At 28.5% G+C, this 18,991-nt stretch overlaps 1 protein-coding gene across 1 annotated transcript; it reads right to left on the bottom strand.

Moving 5' to 3' along the window:
- Window positions 1-6,218: 6,218 nt before the first annotated feature.
- On the bottom strand, window positions 6,219-9,004 carry LOC130499607 (trehalose-phosphate phosphatase B). The gene is made up of 11 exons (XM_056993855.1): window positions 8,617-9,004; window positions 8,394-8,534; window positions 8,250-8,321; window positions 8,033-8,125; window positions 7,878-7,934; window positions 7,668-7,769; window positions 7,223-7,300; window positions 7,046-7,115; window positions 6,875-6,945; window positions 6,616-6,708; window positions 6,219-6,524 (listed from the first exon to the last, which is right to left on the bottom strand). Exons 1-11 carry the CDS (start codon window positions 8,908-8,910, stop codon window positions 6,465-6,467), a joined length of 1,131 nt encoding a protein of 376 aa, XP_056849835.1. The 5' UTR covers window positions 8,911-9,004; the 3' UTR covers window positions 6,219-6,464.
- Window positions 9,005-18,991: the final 9,987 nt, after the last annotated feature.

Raw genomic sequence — 18,991 nt, 5'->3', positions numbered from 1 at the left:
GTTGTAAATATTATACTTTTACTTAAAAGCTTTGAAACACGCCTACATTACTTATTGTTCTAAGCTTAACATGTTAAAGTTGTTTCCGTTTTGTAAATGAAAATCACCAAAAAGGTCGTAAAATATACATACAGTAGTTTTCTTACGTGTTTCAGACACATAAAATGTTAAGAAATTCTTTAAGTCTACAACAAATTCTTACTCACTGCAAAGAAAAACAAAATTATTAAAGTTTGCTCAAACCACACAAACAAAAAAAACTGGAACCTTATTACCACCAAAAAAAAAAACTGGAACCTATCCGTTTCTTCGAAATCTTTTTGGCGCTACACGAATTTTAGACTATAAGGCCCATTGTATCCAACAACATGGCCGCATTCCGCATCAGATTATATTACTCTAGTGTTGTTCAAAAGGCCGATCTGTATACCAAATTGATTACTTTGTTGGCCCATTGGATTTTGCACAAGGCCTGGTAATTAAATTAATTACGGAAGTTGTATAAAATGTCTTCTTTTTGGGGGAAAATGTATAAAAATGTCTTTTTTTTTTTATATATTTTGGCTTGTAAGACGTATCAAAGAAAATTTTCTTTTAAAAATAAGAACGTACTAGATTTTGATCCGTGCTTTCAAAGCGTGGAATTAATATTTTTATTGTAATTTAAATATGATATAAATATCTAATTACATAAATACTTTTTTATTATAATTAATCACGATATAGATTATCTATTTCAAAATCAAAATTGTGTTTTTCACTTACTTTATATCAGTCTTAGTGGATTAGCACCGCTTCGGATCATACTCCTCTGCTTTTTATATTCTAAACACTGATGTATTTGTTAGTTCAATATTTAATTTTTATTGATATTTATTTTTTATTTATTATAAAACAACACAAAATTCTTTATAAATACATGATAATTTATAATAATAGAAGTTTTCAAGATTTATATTCATTTTATTTATATTCAAGATTGTGTAACAACAAAATTATTGTGATCCCACAAAACATTATACTTTTAAATATTTTAATATTTGTACTTCAAACTTTTATAACGTGTTTTGTAACAGTATTTAATAGTTAGTTGCAAAAAGATATTTAATAACTGTTTTATATACTTTGGATGACCAATATCTTAAACATATATATTGATTTTGAGAAAAATAATAATAGTTGTTTTGCAAAATTTAAATTGGACTTAAAGTCCATGTACCAAACGTCTAATATGAAAGATAATTTAGCGTATGGACCCAATTATTAATCTCATATTTCTGTAAACTTGGTCCATAAAAATCTATAACTTGGTTACAAAGATGGTTTACATGTTGGAAAAAAATAGAAAAGGAGAAAACAAAAAAGGAAGATCAGATGGGTCTTATTTATGTGTTCATAGGTTAGATTCGCCGAGCCGAATGGTTTAGAAAAGATATAATGTGATTGGTCGAGCGATTTTTGGGGAAACAATTAAAAAATTCCAAATATGGCAATGGCATATTTTTGTAAATATTTTAAAAAAACAGGGACATAATCCTACGATGGATTCTGCTTTAACAGTATAGATAAAGTAAAGTATGATGTGAAAGTTTTCTCAGCTTAGTAAAGAATCAAAGAATTCTGCTCTGAGAGTATGAGAGATTTCTACTAATTAATAGAGACACGTTTATAAGAATCTCTAACGTGAAATAAGGAAAATTATTTGTCAAGTTTTTTGCAGATAAAATCTAAATACTGTATATTTTACGAAGTAGAATTTTCTGTTCAAAATTGTTTTATAATTACTCAAAAACTGTAATAAAATATCAAACTAAACAAAAAAATTATATAATTGAGTTTTTCATTGCTAACTTCTTTTGTATTTTTATTCTTTTCTTTGGTAGTTACACTCAATTTTTTAACGTTCAATTAATTATGCTATTATAATAATGAGAAATTTTACATGGACGATTTTACAGCCGACAATTCTACTATCTTATGAGAATACATGTATGACTGCGTCATTCCGAACTATCCTATAAAATCCATATTCGATAATACCTTGCACTATGCTGAATACCTAATGAATTACCGTCAGTGATTTGAAATGAAATATTATATATTCGTTACCCCAATTATCTGCTAGATATAATTAGAGTTGTTAGTTGGAATCCAAGAATATCTTGATCGTTCTAGTATAGCAATACCCAGTAGAACGATTTATAAGATCTAAGCAACTAACCCTATAACCCTAGCTCTAACTTCTGAAATATATACTTTTATCCTTTCTCCAATATCTTATAATGCAATAAGATTATAAAAACAGTGCAGAAATACATCTACTCAAAGTTTAATTACTCCCTGGGTTTTAAAACCTATAAGCGGATAATTATTGGAACGAAACTAAATCTGCTCCCCAGACGAAGATCACTTAATCACATGGTCTGAAATCTTAATCTTCCAATTAAATTTAAACTTAGCTTTTTAGTAACTTAAAAAATAATGTCTAGTATAACATTTCCTCTAAGCTAAGGCCATCCTCAAAGCCTGCAACATGGGAGAAGTAAGCAGAGAAGAGGAGGGGACCATTGGAGGACACGTATATGCTTAGAAACATGAATTATTGCCTCACTAAACGTAATTAACTAATAATGAGAATCTAATTGATGGTCCTTGTTACCGTTTTTTTTTAATTTAGATGCGTGTTAGCTTTAATTGGTCCTTATAGCTCTCACATGATGGGGTTTAAGCTGTAATTGGGGAATATATATATATGTGTGCATACATAGATAATGATATTTAATATTCCCTAGTTTCTATATAAATATAATTTTGGCATTTTTCACACAGATTAAAAATAAAAAAATGACGGAAATGTATATAATTTGTTATTAATTACACATCTTTGACCAATAGTATTTGAGATAAATAAAATTATTTATAAAATCAATACAATTTTCAATTAAAAATAAATATAATTTTTTTTTGGAATTGTAAAGTGACACTTTCTGTATAACAAGAAAAAAATTATATAGAAACATAATGAGTATTTACAAATTAAGTATATTCATGTAGACAATTTAATTAACAATTAATATATGGATGGTGTTAGTAAAATGATACTGTACACAAAACAGTGAACCTGCTTGTTAGTTGGCACTGCTCGAATAAGTAAGAATCATTGAAAATCAGTATAAGTAGGAGCATCAAGACGTGCTAAAAACAATACATTGCTGGGGATATTAGAAGTCCCCCCCACCCACCCACCCCCGGTGGCCACCAAAAAACACCAAGACAAGACAAAAATGTTCTATATTTAATATCTTACATATAATATTATATAATATATAATCTCAACCATTGCTGGGAATTTATACATATAGGATTTGAAGGTTTTAATTGGTCTCAACAAAATGGAATATCATACTAGTTGTTGATCTGGGATACAGATCCAAAGAATAACACATGAACCCCATTGTTAATGTGCATAGTTTAGTGACTCAGTGATAGCTGTCACATAGAAAAACAAACTATGTTTGCTCTATCTTTTTTGTCGTATGCATTTCCTTAATCAAATTATTCATGTTTTTTTGTCAACATCCAAATCATCTATCTGTGAATATATTGAGTCTTTCACATTTCTCATTCCTACTGTTAATACAATGTATCTCACTTGCTATATCTAGCTTCCCATCATTATCAGGATGAATAGATCTTTTTCTTTTCTTTTAATCTAGTTGGATTCAGAGGAGTCGCAAGTCCGCGAATATACTTTTTTTCTCCTAAAATATGGACCTATATCCACATAAAGTGAGCAGAACAATATGACTTAGTTTTGTATAGCGGAAAAATCGAACCTGAAACGTAGCATCCCAGACCCATCCACTACCACTTGACCACAAATCTCGTTCGGGGATGAATAGATCTTTCACAAAAAGTTTCTTAAAACATGTCATGGATTCTTGCTCTTAAAACAAGAAGGTACAAATACAAAATGTAATGTACATAAATTAACCCTAAATTAAATGATGTTTTCAATCTAAGATAAAAATTATTAATTTGTATATTACATGATCATTTTTGTATTATGTTTTCTACTTTATTATTAATCGAATTGTGTTTAAGTGAATAATTAATGAATTTTTGTTTAAAAAATATGAGGATTTTGGTTATTTTCTTAATCTGAGTATACAATGATAAAACCACATCTAATAAAATTGGAAGGAGTACAAGTACACTGTTTATTTTTTCATAAATTTCATAAAATATACTGTTTGTTTCATACAAAATATTAATGTATTGTTGATTAGGTACAGTTAGGTGAAACTAAATTTTGGAAGATTTGATATATGTCTGGTCCTATATATTTTTGGTCACTTATAAAAGAAATTAAGTCATATTTTTAAAAAGAAGGTAGAAGCTACCACATAGTTAAACTTTTTTTTTTGCTAAAGTACCACATAGTTAAACTTGCATAGGTAGAAGCTACCGTATAGTAACTTGCAAATAGAGTTGATCGCAATAATTGGAGGAGATCGTACTTAGTTTTAACTTTCTTTCTTTTCAAGTTGGATCACCAATGATGGGGTTTCTTCTTTAAATAATATCTCAATATGTGAGCAAATAAATAATAACATCTCAATAATTATATGAATATGGTAAATATAAGTGAAGATACACGCACCTAGCAGCTTTAGCTTCTTTACACGTATCGAGCCATGTCTTCTCGTGGAATGAAAACACGTTGGTTGTCCCACTTTAAGTCCAAAATCCAAATATATCAAACACATTAGAAAAGAAAGGATTAGTGCAAAATAACATTAGTATATAGCATATATAGCTTTATATGTTTATTTTACATAATTCAACCACTTTAAGTGGATTCCAACTCCTCATTCAACCTGAGTAGTGTTACTTTATAGCGGCTTTCCTTTTCACCACCTACCATTGAAAAATAACTCACCGTTCCATATACACACATAATACATTATAATTAATAATTGTCTTTTTGTTTAAATAATGGAAAGTTCCTTCAAAGTAGAAAAAAAAGAGACCTCACTTTCACAAGATTCCTTCGTCTGCCTTTTAGTTTTTTTTCACACATATATACAATTGTTAAATTATCTAACGACGTGTTTGTCATAATACTCAAAACATCACATTTAAAAATTCATAGTTTTAGGCTTTAGCACACCACTTATCTAACTATGTCAATTTATCATTTAAATATAAAATATAATTTGCATGCTATTTTTATATTGATGTTTGTACATAGTATAATAACATACGGACATTAAAACAATACTCCTGAAAAAAAACAAATGAATCGCATGCCTATTAACAAAAAGGATAAACCCATAAGTATTTTCCAACATTTATTTTGGGAAAATAAGTTTTTTTTTTGCTAAATGAAAATAAGTATCATATCCCAGCTGTTGAACTTGCTTCCATGGCTTAACAGTGAGCACTAAGGATTGATAGCTTATTATATTTGTTATAGATAAATTGATATAATTACGATGATTTTGAAAATGTTATAAACCGGTCCCGAAAAGATTCATGTTCAAAAGGGAGTTAAGCCACCTATCATTTTAAAAATTCAAGTTGGTGACCCGACATATATATACAGAAAAATCTAATACTACTTTCGTATTTGAATTTGTTGGGTTTATGGTAGTGTGTTCCTTCTGACACCCAAAATCACAGTATTTAAATATATATTATATAATTCTGCTTTTTATATTTAAATTAATAGACAAGATCGCTTTTCTTTCGCTGCAAAACAGTACTTTCCCTCGTATTTAATACTAAACTTTATTTAAATGATTTTATATCCTACTTATATAATACTTAGTTATATGTACGCAGTACGCATATGTATTCATGTGATTTAAATGATGGATGAATTAGTAGAAAGAAATACTCTTATATATCACTAAATAAAGTTTTTGTTTTGAAATTAGCAAATAAAGAAAATTACCATACTGTTTTTGATAAAAAAAAAATTTAAAAATATTTTCATTTTGGTGATTAGATTTTAGAGTTTACTATATAAGAGGTGGAGTTGAGACTATGGAGTGTAATGATACCCTTATCCATATTCAGTAATTAAACAGTAAAAAGTAAAAGAAAAATGTTTGTCAAAAAGTAATTCGAAGATGTTGAATTAGTTATGTGAGGATGTGGAAATGAAAAAAACGAAAAAGTGAAAAACAAAGAAGATAAATGAGTTTGGAAACTATATTAATTGTTCTCTTCATTTTCTGAATCGTTAAACGAAATTTACAATTTCTCGATCGATAAAAAAGTAAATATGCTTCTGGCCAAGACACCTCTCTCTAGGTGAAGTTCTCAAAAAAAGCACCTTCCGGGATTCTAGTACTAGTACTAGTTTTCTTAAAAGGTTGTCTATATATACTGATTATTTTCTTCTCAAAAATTATAAAATAAACTCAGGTGTTATTAATGTTGCATGTTTGTTTTTTTCAAGCTTCCCCGACTGTCTTCCTCTTCCACTCTACTAAACGCTTCAGAAACTCATTAACCTGCAAATGAAAATGGGTTCCTTAATAAAAAATTACCAATCATAATTATAGTAATTTCAAATATTACATCAGAAGGTAAGACTTAATTTACCTGAGAAGGGTCTTGGAGAGAGTAAGAGGCATTGGTTTCTTTTGGAACTTTTGAGACAAGAATCCCAAAACCTTGTCCCCGTTCACGTAGAACCTATCGAATTATATGGTTAATTTACTATGTCAATATCAGTCGAAGTATTTGCACCAAAAAAATATCAGTCCGAGTACTGTTGAGTAAAAGTAGATATTTCAACCTAAAAAGTTATAGTAGTTGATGATACCTAACTTATAACCCCTTATAACCAATGTCACCATACCTTAAACGCATCTTCGTCGGTACGGTCATCTCCAATATACACAGGAACAACATCTTCCGACTTTTCAAACCCTATTTTAATCAAACCAAAATATAAGAATAAGCAGATATAACATTTCCCCCTCCCCCCCAGTAAATAAATATTATATCAATGTGAGTTCTCTTCTCTCACCTAATGATTTTAGCAAAAACTTGAGAGCCTGGCCCTTGTCCCATTTTATCGTAGGGCGGATTTCAAGCACCTGGTTTTACAAAGAAGTAAATTAGTGATGGTTATTCTATTATTATTCAACATAAATATGCTTTATTAGCCTCCTAATGGCTAGAGGGAGAGGAAGATTCATCTTACCTTTCTACCTTGTGTTAGTTTCAGCTGTGGATAATCAATTAGAACTGATTTTACTTGTTCAGCTAATGCGGTCCATCTCTATTAGAAACAAAATGTACATAATTAAATAATTATTAGAAACTTTATGAAAAGTATTGTTGCTGGTTTTACCAAAAAAAAATAAAAGTATTGTTGCTAGTTTTACCAAAAAATAAAAATATTATTGCTGGTAACACAATAATTATATTTATATAGTATGGTTTTGCTAAAAAAAAAGTATGGTTTTGCTTTGTGTTTTTAACTGCGGAGTAGGGTACCTAACTCATATTCAACATAGTTTTTATTTCAAGAAACAAGACTTTTAATTTGTTGAAGTACTTTGGGTAAAAAATTACAATAAGCAATTTGGACCCTTGTTAAAAGAAGAGAAAAGTCCTTTTGTTTTCATCATCGTTTTTATTCTTACTTTCTCATCAACACGTCGAAAATGTACGGACAGACAAAACTTGTTGTTCTCCACCATAGCCCCAGGGATCCATTTTGTCTTTTCCTCTAAAATATTAACCACCTGAATTTATATATATGCGAACAAGTTAAATATATTAATTACTGTTTAAATTTTTCACTCTCAGTAATCCAATTAGTTATGTGAAAAACATATACTATCAAAATGCACCTTCTCGATCATGGGTACAAATTCACTAGCAGGTTGAAACAGCACACCTTGATCACTCTGTGACCATTTAATCCCAAAAGAAAGAAAAACAAGTTTTAGAAATCAAATAACTATTTCTATAATATGTATAATTATTTTCTGCATTGTTTTCTCACTTCGCCGTAAGTATTTTCGTTGGTCGGACCTTCAATGTCCATGCCATGGCTTCCAGCGTAGTATATCTCGTCGAGTTTGACAAAACTACGAACCTAGAAATATTTATATAATATATATCCCACATAATCAATATTAATACGGGTTATCCCACATAATCAATAAATACGGGTTTTGGAAAAATATAAAAAGTAATTATTTAGTAAAAATGTAATGTACCTTATCAATGGATCTTCCAGTAACTATAGCTGTTGGAAAGTTTAGAGCCACATTCTTTACAACCTCTCGCATCTAACATGTTAAATCGAAAATAATAAATATACAACAAATTAATTTTAATCAGCCAAGGAACAGAATAAAAACCTCATGTGTTATGTAAGCTTTGTCAGGATCTTCAACTATGGGAGAAAGCGTCCCATCGTAATCAAGAAACATAACAATTTTTTTCCCTTTAGCAGCATTGACAATCTCATCAAACATATTTAAAGCCGATGGAAATCGAACCTAAACAAAGAAATACGAAACCATGATGAGAATACCAAAATCTTGAAATGGGTAAATTTGGATTTAGAAATAGTTAACGTACGATCCAAGATGTTTTATGGTTGTTATCTGAGACAGAGTCACGAGAAGAGGATCTGAGACGTGTAGGAGAAGAATCACGCATGGAATCGACCCAAGATGCAATCTTACCAGCACCAAGATTGTTCTTGTTGCTGTTTTTGTCAGCTGCTTCCAGAAGTTCCAAGAACTTACGACGAGGAAATGTAAAGTGAGTGGGAGGAGAAGAGAACAGGGGAGAGTTAGAGACAGAGATAGTGATGGTTTTCGAACCCAAGATGGGTTTTCTGTCGGAGACGATGACATTCTGGTTCATCATATTTCTCACAAGTGTTAAGAACGAGGGGCGAGACAGAGGTTAATAGAGATGTAAAGAGGACGAGAGAGTGTGAGGTGGAGAAAATGGGGAGGAGGAGAAGAGAAATTTATAAGGAGAAGTGTGAGAAGAAGGGTTAAGTAATGAGAAAAGAAATTGGAAAAACTTCATCTATCATTGGTGGCTCCCTATGTACCTTTTTGGCCACATTATGCTCCTCTCTATTTCCCTATTTTTTCAGCCTTTTAAATCTCTTTTTTAAACTCATTCTTTTAAAATAATTAATTAAGTTTTGTTTTCAGAAATCTGCTTTTTGTTTTAATGCGAGCTATGTTATGAATGGTTATTTGCATGATTAATTCTAGTAGTTAGATTTACTTGGGTGTTGTTTTGGTTTAAAATATATTATTGATTTAGCTTAACAGCAAGTAGCTAGTCAGGTAAAACTAAAAGGTTCCGTTGTAAGACGCTGCAAAAACTAATTATAGGGCCGGTCTATAGTTACATGGGTAGTTAAAGGGTAAGATACCAAAAATAAGGAAAAATATAAGAGGTTAGGTTTGTGTGGAAATGAATCTGTTGGAATGGTCAGTTTATATGTTCTTTTAAAAATATTTTATTTTCCAAGTGTTTTGTGTTTTGAATATGAAGTTCGAAATAGAACTTAATCAATGTAATGACTCAAAAACGTCTGGAAATGTTCTGTATTATGGAATCACTAACCTTGAGAATCCAAGATTATACTAAATTCCTAGATACAAACCAACGTATTACTAAATCCAAAATTTGATCAAAACCAATCTCGGCAAATCATATCCGATTCATATTCGGAATTTTAAGAATCACGAAAAGGTTAAACTTCACCGAAAGCAATATCAGCACATTCAAAAACATGTTTTTAGTTTTTTAACCGCTCGGTGGCCACTACTTAATGTAGTATATATATCATATATGTACACATCTGTTCTCATTAAACGTGTATGAAATATGTAATACAACATTATACAATAAATGTGTTCTATATCGAAATTAATAGAAACGATAACATACTATATTTTTCTCTTATGAACTTTGGTTTGCTCTTCATTTAAAACTTGTTTTCGATGGGAGATTAAGAGGTCAAGTATTATATGCGAGAATGAAATTTCATTCCGACAAATAACAAATGCTATTTTAATATATATTTCAGGGGTAAATATATACTATATCGAATTATTTACTTTTCATTAAATCGTTTTCTGTTTTTGTATACTATTGGTTTTGGTTTTGTATGGAAAAGCAATAGAATTAAATAAAGATGCAGTAAATAAAATGATCACATATAGTACGAAGGTACATATAGCTTGCATGTATATGAGTGTTAAATTATATAGTAATGCAGCCAAGGATATTGCTATGACAAATTAAGGTTTAAATGTTGTCTTACGGATCTAGCCATCACATTATAATAACCTGCAAAAACCATAGCACACAGATGCATTGGAAATGAAAATTCTTGTTTTGGGCACTTTAATATATATAGGAATCTTTAAACATCTTTTAAAGTATACCTAAAACCCGGAAAGAAAAAAGAAATAGAGCGAATATATGTACTAGAGTGGTGAACGCCCACAGGAACAAAAACGATTGCACCCAAATCTATCGAACAATTTTGCGGTATTCAGCCAAAACTGTTAGCTATAAGCTCTCTACAGTTTTGTCATGTATAAAATTCTAAGTGCATAACTTTTCTCTTTCATTGGTTCTCATTGCAGATGCATGCCATGTTCGCATTCTACGTACGGCTCCACTCATTATATACAAAAGTAATACTATACGCGACGGTTGTTGTACTGCTTTTTAAATCTTATAATTAAATTACGTGTAGTTGATGTTTGAATATAGTTTCATATCGAAAGACGACAACATGGGTCAACATTCTTGACTTTTGTTACTTGAGAATCCACGAAGGGCACGAAACAAGAAACCCTTTAGATTTCCTGTTCCGACGGGGACAATAACCTAAGTATTTTATTGTTTTTATTTTAATAAGTTAAACTCCATTATATTTTAGTTAATTTGTACACATATAAACACAGTCACGAACACATGCGCTGGAAGTTTCCGATCCTTTTCGTGCTGTTACTAGACGCTGTGCTGTGTGGTTTGATTTATTTTGGCGGCGGTTGTTAGAGAAAAGGTCATTTCGGCATAGTTGGGTTCAGGAACTAAATCACCATAACCCAAAAGTTGAATGCAAATAGATCCATTTACCAAATTATTTTTCAGACACGGTATTTATAATTTTCGATTTTTTTTTGTGTGTAGCCTTTCAAATATACCATTAATTTTCTATTAGGTATAAATTTCTTTTTATAAATCATATCTCGATTATCCGATTGGTTTCACCGTTTGAGGAGGAACATATCACACGATCCAAATTTGAATACCTTGTGACTATTACTAAGAGATGAACTGATCACTTATTACATTTCAGCATATCAACAATCTGAACCAAAAATTCTAACCCTGATTCAGTGTAAATACAAGCCGAATCCAAAAATTACTAATAGATTATCACCTTAATTAATTTTCTATTTTTAATTCCATGTACATCTAAGAAAAAATTGTTTTCAAAATCAATATTGTAAGCTGAACTAATACTAATAACCATAAGCATCCCCAAATACTTAATCGTGTAAATATTAATGTATACCGCGTTATACTCTATCTATTTCAGAATATAAAATGTTATATCCTACAAAAAATCAAGAAATTTTACTTTGCTCTAGAAAATATCACTACAATTTAAACTTAAAATTATTTAACCAGTCATTAAAAATATTATAAACTAATTGGTTAAATAGTTTATTTGGATTTGAATGTCATTTATTAAAATCGATTTTCAATAAAATCGAAGTTAATATAGAAATGTTTAAACACCTTACATTTTAAAACACCATGATTTCTTTTTTTGTTAAACTGTTAGTACCATGATTCTTTTGTGAAAAGGAGAATATTTATGTTAATATTTTCAACACTTATTGTTAATAGTAGACATCCAAAATGAACTTTTGAACTTACAATGTTGATTCTCATAACCTGAAAAATGCTATTAATTTTTTAAACCATTGTTGATTGGATTCTAAACGTATAAATAAGTACTAGAACATAACAAACATTACAGAATAATAAGTAAACACGAAAAATATATCAGAACTTACACGTTTTATCGTAAAATAAATGAAAAACAGGAGAATTGCACTGGGATTATGAGCAGGGTTGTTTGTTAATTACTTAGATTTGGAATGGTAAATTATGAACACAGAACACTAACAAGGATTACGTGTATGGTTTGCCAATTAATAGATTACAATAGACAAGCGTTTGAGTTTATGAAACGTTTAATTGTTTCAAGATTTAGGGTTTTCATCGGAAATAAATTCAAACGGAAAAAACTTAGGCTGCTAATCATTTGTGAAAAATATAATTAATTTAAGGTGTAAGTTGGTTAATTAATTACTACTCTATCCGTTTCATATTATTTATCGTGTTAGGTTTATGCACACAGTTTAAAATTATTTAATTTTACATATTTTCAAAATGAAAATACTATTACTAATATACCTAATTATATATCAACAAATAGAAAAATAGAGTAAAGAATATTGTCAATAAATTTTGCATTGAAAACCAAAAACGAAAATTTTATTCTAAAACGACAAGTAATTCGAAACGGAATGAGTATTATTTATGAATTTTTTATATTAGTCGGGGTCCCTATTTCACAACTAGGACTTGGAATATCTTTCCCATTAAGGAAGACCTCTGTTTTTCCAAAAAAGAATTGCTCGCATGGTCGACGCACGGTGGCCTTTCTCTTCTATAAAGATTATAACCAATTCTGGTTTTCTTTTATATGTCTTACTCTTATATATAATTGATCATTCCTAGTTTACTCTATGTGTTTTACTCAATGTTTTTCATTTTCAGAACTTAATAGTAACTATGTTTTCAAAAGAAAAATTCCATAAAAATGGATTATACATTTCGAATAATAGACGAAATGAGTTTTGTTTGAACATTTTATTGGTCCCCACAGAGTCACAATAGTTAGTGAAATGAAAACACTGTTTATATCAATTGAAGATTCTTTTTGTTTGAACATTTTGTCGTTTATTCTTTTTAATTTAAGATTGTATTCTTCTCTTCCAAGTATTTTAGCTGTTCCAAGCCGGCTCGGTTCTTTACATAATGAGGAATTGTAATTATATCAATGAATTTGGTAAATTTCCTAAACTTTTTGCCGAAGAGGCACAAAGACTAAGCTTTTGCTTTTTGCAAACCTTCTATCATTTTAAATGAAATTTACAGTCTAGCAAAAAAAAAAATTTTGCTTAAACTTTCTAGACTTGGGAGAGATCTATGGATTAATCGATGCCTTTAATTTTAGACATTTCACTGATAACTCTAAACTCAAGTTTATTCGTATCAGAAAATAGGATCGATAGAGTGACTTCTTCTAATAATGTAATTGATAGAATCACAATCTCTCTTTTTTTAATCGATACGACTGATTCATTATCTAGCAAATATACGAACATTATCCAAATTATACTTTTATAATCAAATCAAAATACGTAATATGATTCAAATTCAACGCTCATATTCTTACGGTTATAACCAAATATTAATCACATGCCATGATTCTGTTATATCAGATTCGATTAAATACTATACTAGTTCTTTTTTTTATTCTGCAATACACGATTAACTCTGAAATTCAGGAAATGCACTGTTAGGATGTTTTGATAACAGTAATATTTAAAGTTTCTCTAAATTAGCTAGTCACATTTTTATACTATTAGTTTGTAAATCAGTATTTGGCTCATCTCTTACTATTCTCCAATACCATCAAATAAAGAAAGTTATTATAGAAAAAAAAACACTGAAGGTTTGTTCGTCCCCTCGATGGAGCATAGGGTCACATTTCAACTGTCGTGCCCCAAGAGTTAAAGGAGCCTATTTCTTTAGTGTTCTGCTTCCAAATGATTCAATGTTAGTTCGGTTGGTTTAAAATATAGAATTCATTTAAAATGATATGCATCAATAATTAATATATTTGATTAATATGAACGATATTCAAACACATAATTTTGCTTTGCTGCTAAACAACAAAATGGAAATTTTAAAATTCATATTTATTACTTTTTAAATGTAACGTGAAGCTTCCTAATTATTATTATTTGGTTAAAAATTTTAGAACCTCTGTTGTCTCCGTTTCTCTAGATAAATTTTTTTTATAATACTAATTCTAGTAATCTAGGCAGTATAAGAAATTTTAGTAAATTAAATATTAAAAAATTAGAATGATTCCTATATACCATGAAATATAGTTTAAAAAATTAGAATGATTCCTATATACCATGAAATATAGTATAGTTTCTTAGAGCATTGACATAAGATGATGGTCAAAGAGGTTTAGAACATTTGTTGTCTCTGTTTTTCTAGATAATAAAGATTTAATAATGATAATTCCACTATTCTAGGCAGTATATGAAATTTACCAAACTAAATATTAAAAAATTAGAATGATTCTTATATACCATGATAGATAGTTTAGAATACATTAATTCAAATGTAGAATGTATTTTAAAATTTTAAATTAAAGTGAATAGTATAAACTTCAGTATATAGAGCATTTACCGAAAACTCAATATCTTTGAAGGGTTAACCCATGGATTTTTGGAAAATTTTCAAAAATATGAAAAATCTTGTTTTAGTAAATAGTTTTCATCGAGCACTTACAGAAGATGATGGTCAAAGAGTTTAGAACCTCTGTTGTCTCCATTTTCTCTAGATAATGAAATTTTATAATGTTAATTCCACAAATCTAGGCATTATATGAAATTTTACCAAACTAAATATTAAAGAATAAGAATGATTCCTATATACCATGAAAGATATTTAGAATACATTCATTCATAGAATGTGGCTTTAAATTTTTAAATTAAAGTGAAGAGTATAAACTTCAGTATATAGAGCGTTTACCGAAAATTCAATATTTTTAAGGGGTTAACCCACGGATTTGGAAATAATTTAAAAAATATGAAAATATGGTTTTAGTGTATAGTTTCATCGAGTACTAACATAAGATAATGGTTAAATATTTTTTGAACCTCTGTTGTCTCCGTTTCTCTAGATAAAAAAAAGTGTTTTATAATGCTAATCTACTATTATAGGCAGTAATATGAAAATTTAACAAACTAAATATTAAAAATAGAATGATTCCTATATACCATGACATAGATAGTTTATAATACATTAATTCAAATGTAGAATTAGGTTTTAAATTTCTAAATTAAAGGAAAGAGTATAAAACTTAAGTATATAGAGTATTTACCGAAAACTCAATATTTTTTTAAGGAGTTAACCCACGATTTTTGAAAAAAATTCAAAAATATAAAAATCTGGTTTTAGTGTATAGTTTCATCGAGCACTGACATAATATGATGATCAAAGAGTTTAGAACCTTTGTAGTCTCCGTTTCTCTAGATAATAATTATTTTATAATGCTAATTACATTGATCTAGGCAGTATAATGAAAATTTTCCAAAACTAAATATTAAAAAAATAGAATGTTTCCTAATATAACATGAAGAGACTTTAGATTAAATTAACTCAAATGTAGAATGTGGTAAGAAATTTTTAAAACAAAAGTGAAGAGTACAAACTTCAATATAGAGGATTTACCGAACACATTATTTTAAAAAGGGTTAACCCACGAATTTTGAAAAAAATTCAAAAAATATGGGTATCTGGTTTTATTGTATAGTTTCTTTAGAGCATTGACATAAGATGATGGTCAAAGAGGGTTTAGAACATTTGTTGTCTCTTTTTTCTAGATAATAAAGATTTAATAAATGATAATTCCACTATTCTAGGCAGTATATGAAATTTTACCAAACTACATATTAAAAAAATTAGAATGATTATTATATACCATGAAAGAGAGTTTAGATGACATTAATTCAAATGTAGAATGTGGTTTGAAATTTTTAATTTTAAAGTGAAAGTATAAAACTTCATTATATTGAGCATTTACCGAAAACTCAATATTTTGAAAGGGTTAACCCACGGATTTTGGAAAAATTTCAAAAATATGAAAATTTGTTTTATTGTATCTTTCATCGAGCACTCACATAAGATGATGGTCAAAGAGTTTAGAACCTCTGTTGTCTCCGTTTTCTCTAGATAATAAAAAATTTATAATGCTAACTCCACTAATCTAGGGAATATAATGAAATTTTACCAATCTAAATACTAAAAAATTAGAATGATTCCTATATACCATGAAATATAGTTTAGAATACATTAATTCAAATGTAGAATGTGGTTTAAAATTTTTAAATTAAAGTGAAGCGTATAAACTTCAAGTACATAGAGTATTTACCGAAAACTCAATATTTTTTAAGGGGTTAACCCACGGATTTTGAAAAAAAAAAATCAAAAATAGTGTATAGTTTTCATCGAGCACTGACATAAGATGATGATCAAAGAGTTTTAGAATCTTTGTAGTCTCCGTTTCTCTAGATAATAAATATTTTTATAAATGCTAATACATTGATCTAGGCAGTATATGAAAAATTTTCCAAACTAAAATATTAAAAAATTAGAATGTTTCCTATATAAACATGAAAGAGACTTTAGATTAAATTAACTCAAATTTAGAATGTGGTTTGAAACTTTTAAAACAAAAAGTGAAGAGTATAAACTTCAATATAGAGGATTTTACCGAACACATTCATTATTTTAAAAGGGGTTAATTCACGGATTTTGAAAAAATCAAAATAATGAAAATCTGGTTTTATTGTATAGTTTCTTAGAGAATTGACATAAGATAATGGTCAAAGAGGTTTAGAACATTTGTTGTCTCTGTTTTCTCTAGATAATAAAGATTTTATAATGATAATTCCACTATTCTAGGCGTATATGAAATTTTACCAACAACTAAATATTAAAAAATTAGAATGATTCCTATTTAACATGAAAGATAGTTTAGAATACAATAAATTCAAATGTATAATGTGGTTTTTAAATTTTTAAATTAAAGTGAAGATTATAAGCTTCAGTATATAGAGAATTTTACCAAAACTCAATATTTTTTAAAGGGTTAACCCACATATTTTTTGAAGAAAAAAAATCAAAAATATATAAATTTGGTTTTTGGTGTATGGTTTCATCGAGCACTGACATAAGATGATGGTCAAGAGATTTATAACCTTTGTAGTCTCCGTTCTCCAGATAATAAAGATTTTATAATGCTAAATTCCATTGATCTAGGTAGTATATGAATATTTACCAAACTAAATATTATAAAATTAGAATTATTCCTATATACCATGAAAGATAGTTTAGAATACATTAATTCAAATGTAGAATGTGGTTTTAAATTATAAATTAAAGGAAAGAGTATAAAACTTCAGTATATAGAAAACTCAATATTTTTGATGGGGTTAACCCAACAGATTTTGAAACAAAATCAAAAAAATAAAAAATCTTGTTTTAGTGTATAGTTTCATCGAGCACTGACATAAGATGATGGTAAAAGGTTTAGAACCTTTGTAGTCTCCGTTTCTCTAGATAATAAAGATTTTATAAAGCTAATTCCATGATCTAGGCAGTATATGAAATTTTTTCCAAACTAAATATTAAAAAAATAGGATGTTTCCCTATATACCATGAAAGAGCCTTTAGATTAAAATAAATCAAAAGTAGAATGTGGTTTGAAATTTTTAAAAACAAAAAGTGAAGAGTATAAACTTCAGTATAGTAGGAGGATTTACCGACACACTCAATATTTTAAAAGGGGTTAACCAACGGATTTTGAAAAAAAAATCAAAAATATGAAAATCTGGTTTTATTGTATAGTTACTTAGTGCATTGACATAAAATGATGGTCAAAGAGGTTTGGAACATTTGTTGTCTCTTGTTTCTCTAGATAATAAGATTTTATAATGATAATTCCATTATTTTAGACAGTATATGAAATTTTACCAAACTAAATATTAAAAAATTAGAATGATTTCTATATATCCATGAAAGATAGTTTAGAATACATTAATTCAAATGTACGATGTGGTTTGAAATTTTTAAATTAAAAGTGAGAAGTAAAACTTCAGTATATAGAGCATTTTACCGAAACTCAATATTTTTAAAAAGAGTTAACCCACGGATTTTGAAAAAAAAATCAAAAATATGTTAATCTGGTTTTTAGTGTATAGTTTCATCGAGCCCTGACAATAGATGATGGTCAAAGACTTTAGAACCTTTGTAGTCCGTTTTCTCTAGATAATAAATATTTTATAATGCTAATTCCCTTGATCAAGGCAGGTATATGAAATTTTTCCAAACTAAATATTAAAAAATTAGAATGTTTCCCTATATACCATGAAAGGAGACTTTAGATTAAATTAACTCAAATGTAGAATGTTGTTGGATATTTTTAAAACAAAAGTGAAAGTTAAAACTTCAGTATATAGAAGATTTACCGAACACTCATTATTTTAAAAGGGGTTATAACCCACGGATTTTGAAAAAAGTTCAAAAATATGAAAAACAGGTTTTATTGTATAGTTTCTTAGAGCATTGACATAAAATGATGGTCAAAGAGGTTTGGAACATTTGTTGTCTCTGTTTCTCTAGATAATAAAGATTTTATAATGATAATTCCACTATTCTAGGCAGTATATGAAACTTTACCAAACTAAATATTAAAAAATTAGAATGATTATTATATACCATGAAATATAGTTTAGAATACATTAATTCAAATGTTGATTGTGGTTTGAAATTTTTAAATTAAAAGTGAAGATTATAAACTTCAGTATATAGAGCATTTACCGAAAACTCAATATTTCTTGAAGGGATTAACCCCACGGATTTGGAAAATTTTCAAAAATATGAAAATCTTGTTTTATTCTATAGTTTCATCGAGCACTCACATAAGATGATGGTCAAAGAGTTTAGAACCTCTGTTGTCTCTGTTTCTCTAGATAATGAAATTTTTATAATGTTAATTCCACTAATCTAGGCAGTATATGAA

The sequence above is a fragment of the Raphanus sativus genome, chromosome 9 (assembly GCF_000801105.2).
Source record: "Raphanus sativus cultivar WK10039 chromosome 9, ASM80110v3, whole genome shotgun sequence".
In the NCBI taxonomy this organism is placed as follows: Eukaryota; Viridiplantae; Streptophyta; class Magnoliopsida; order Brassicales; family Brassicaceae; genus Raphanus; species Raphanus sativus.
This window is presented reverse-complemented; position numbering and strand designations above follow the sequence as displayed.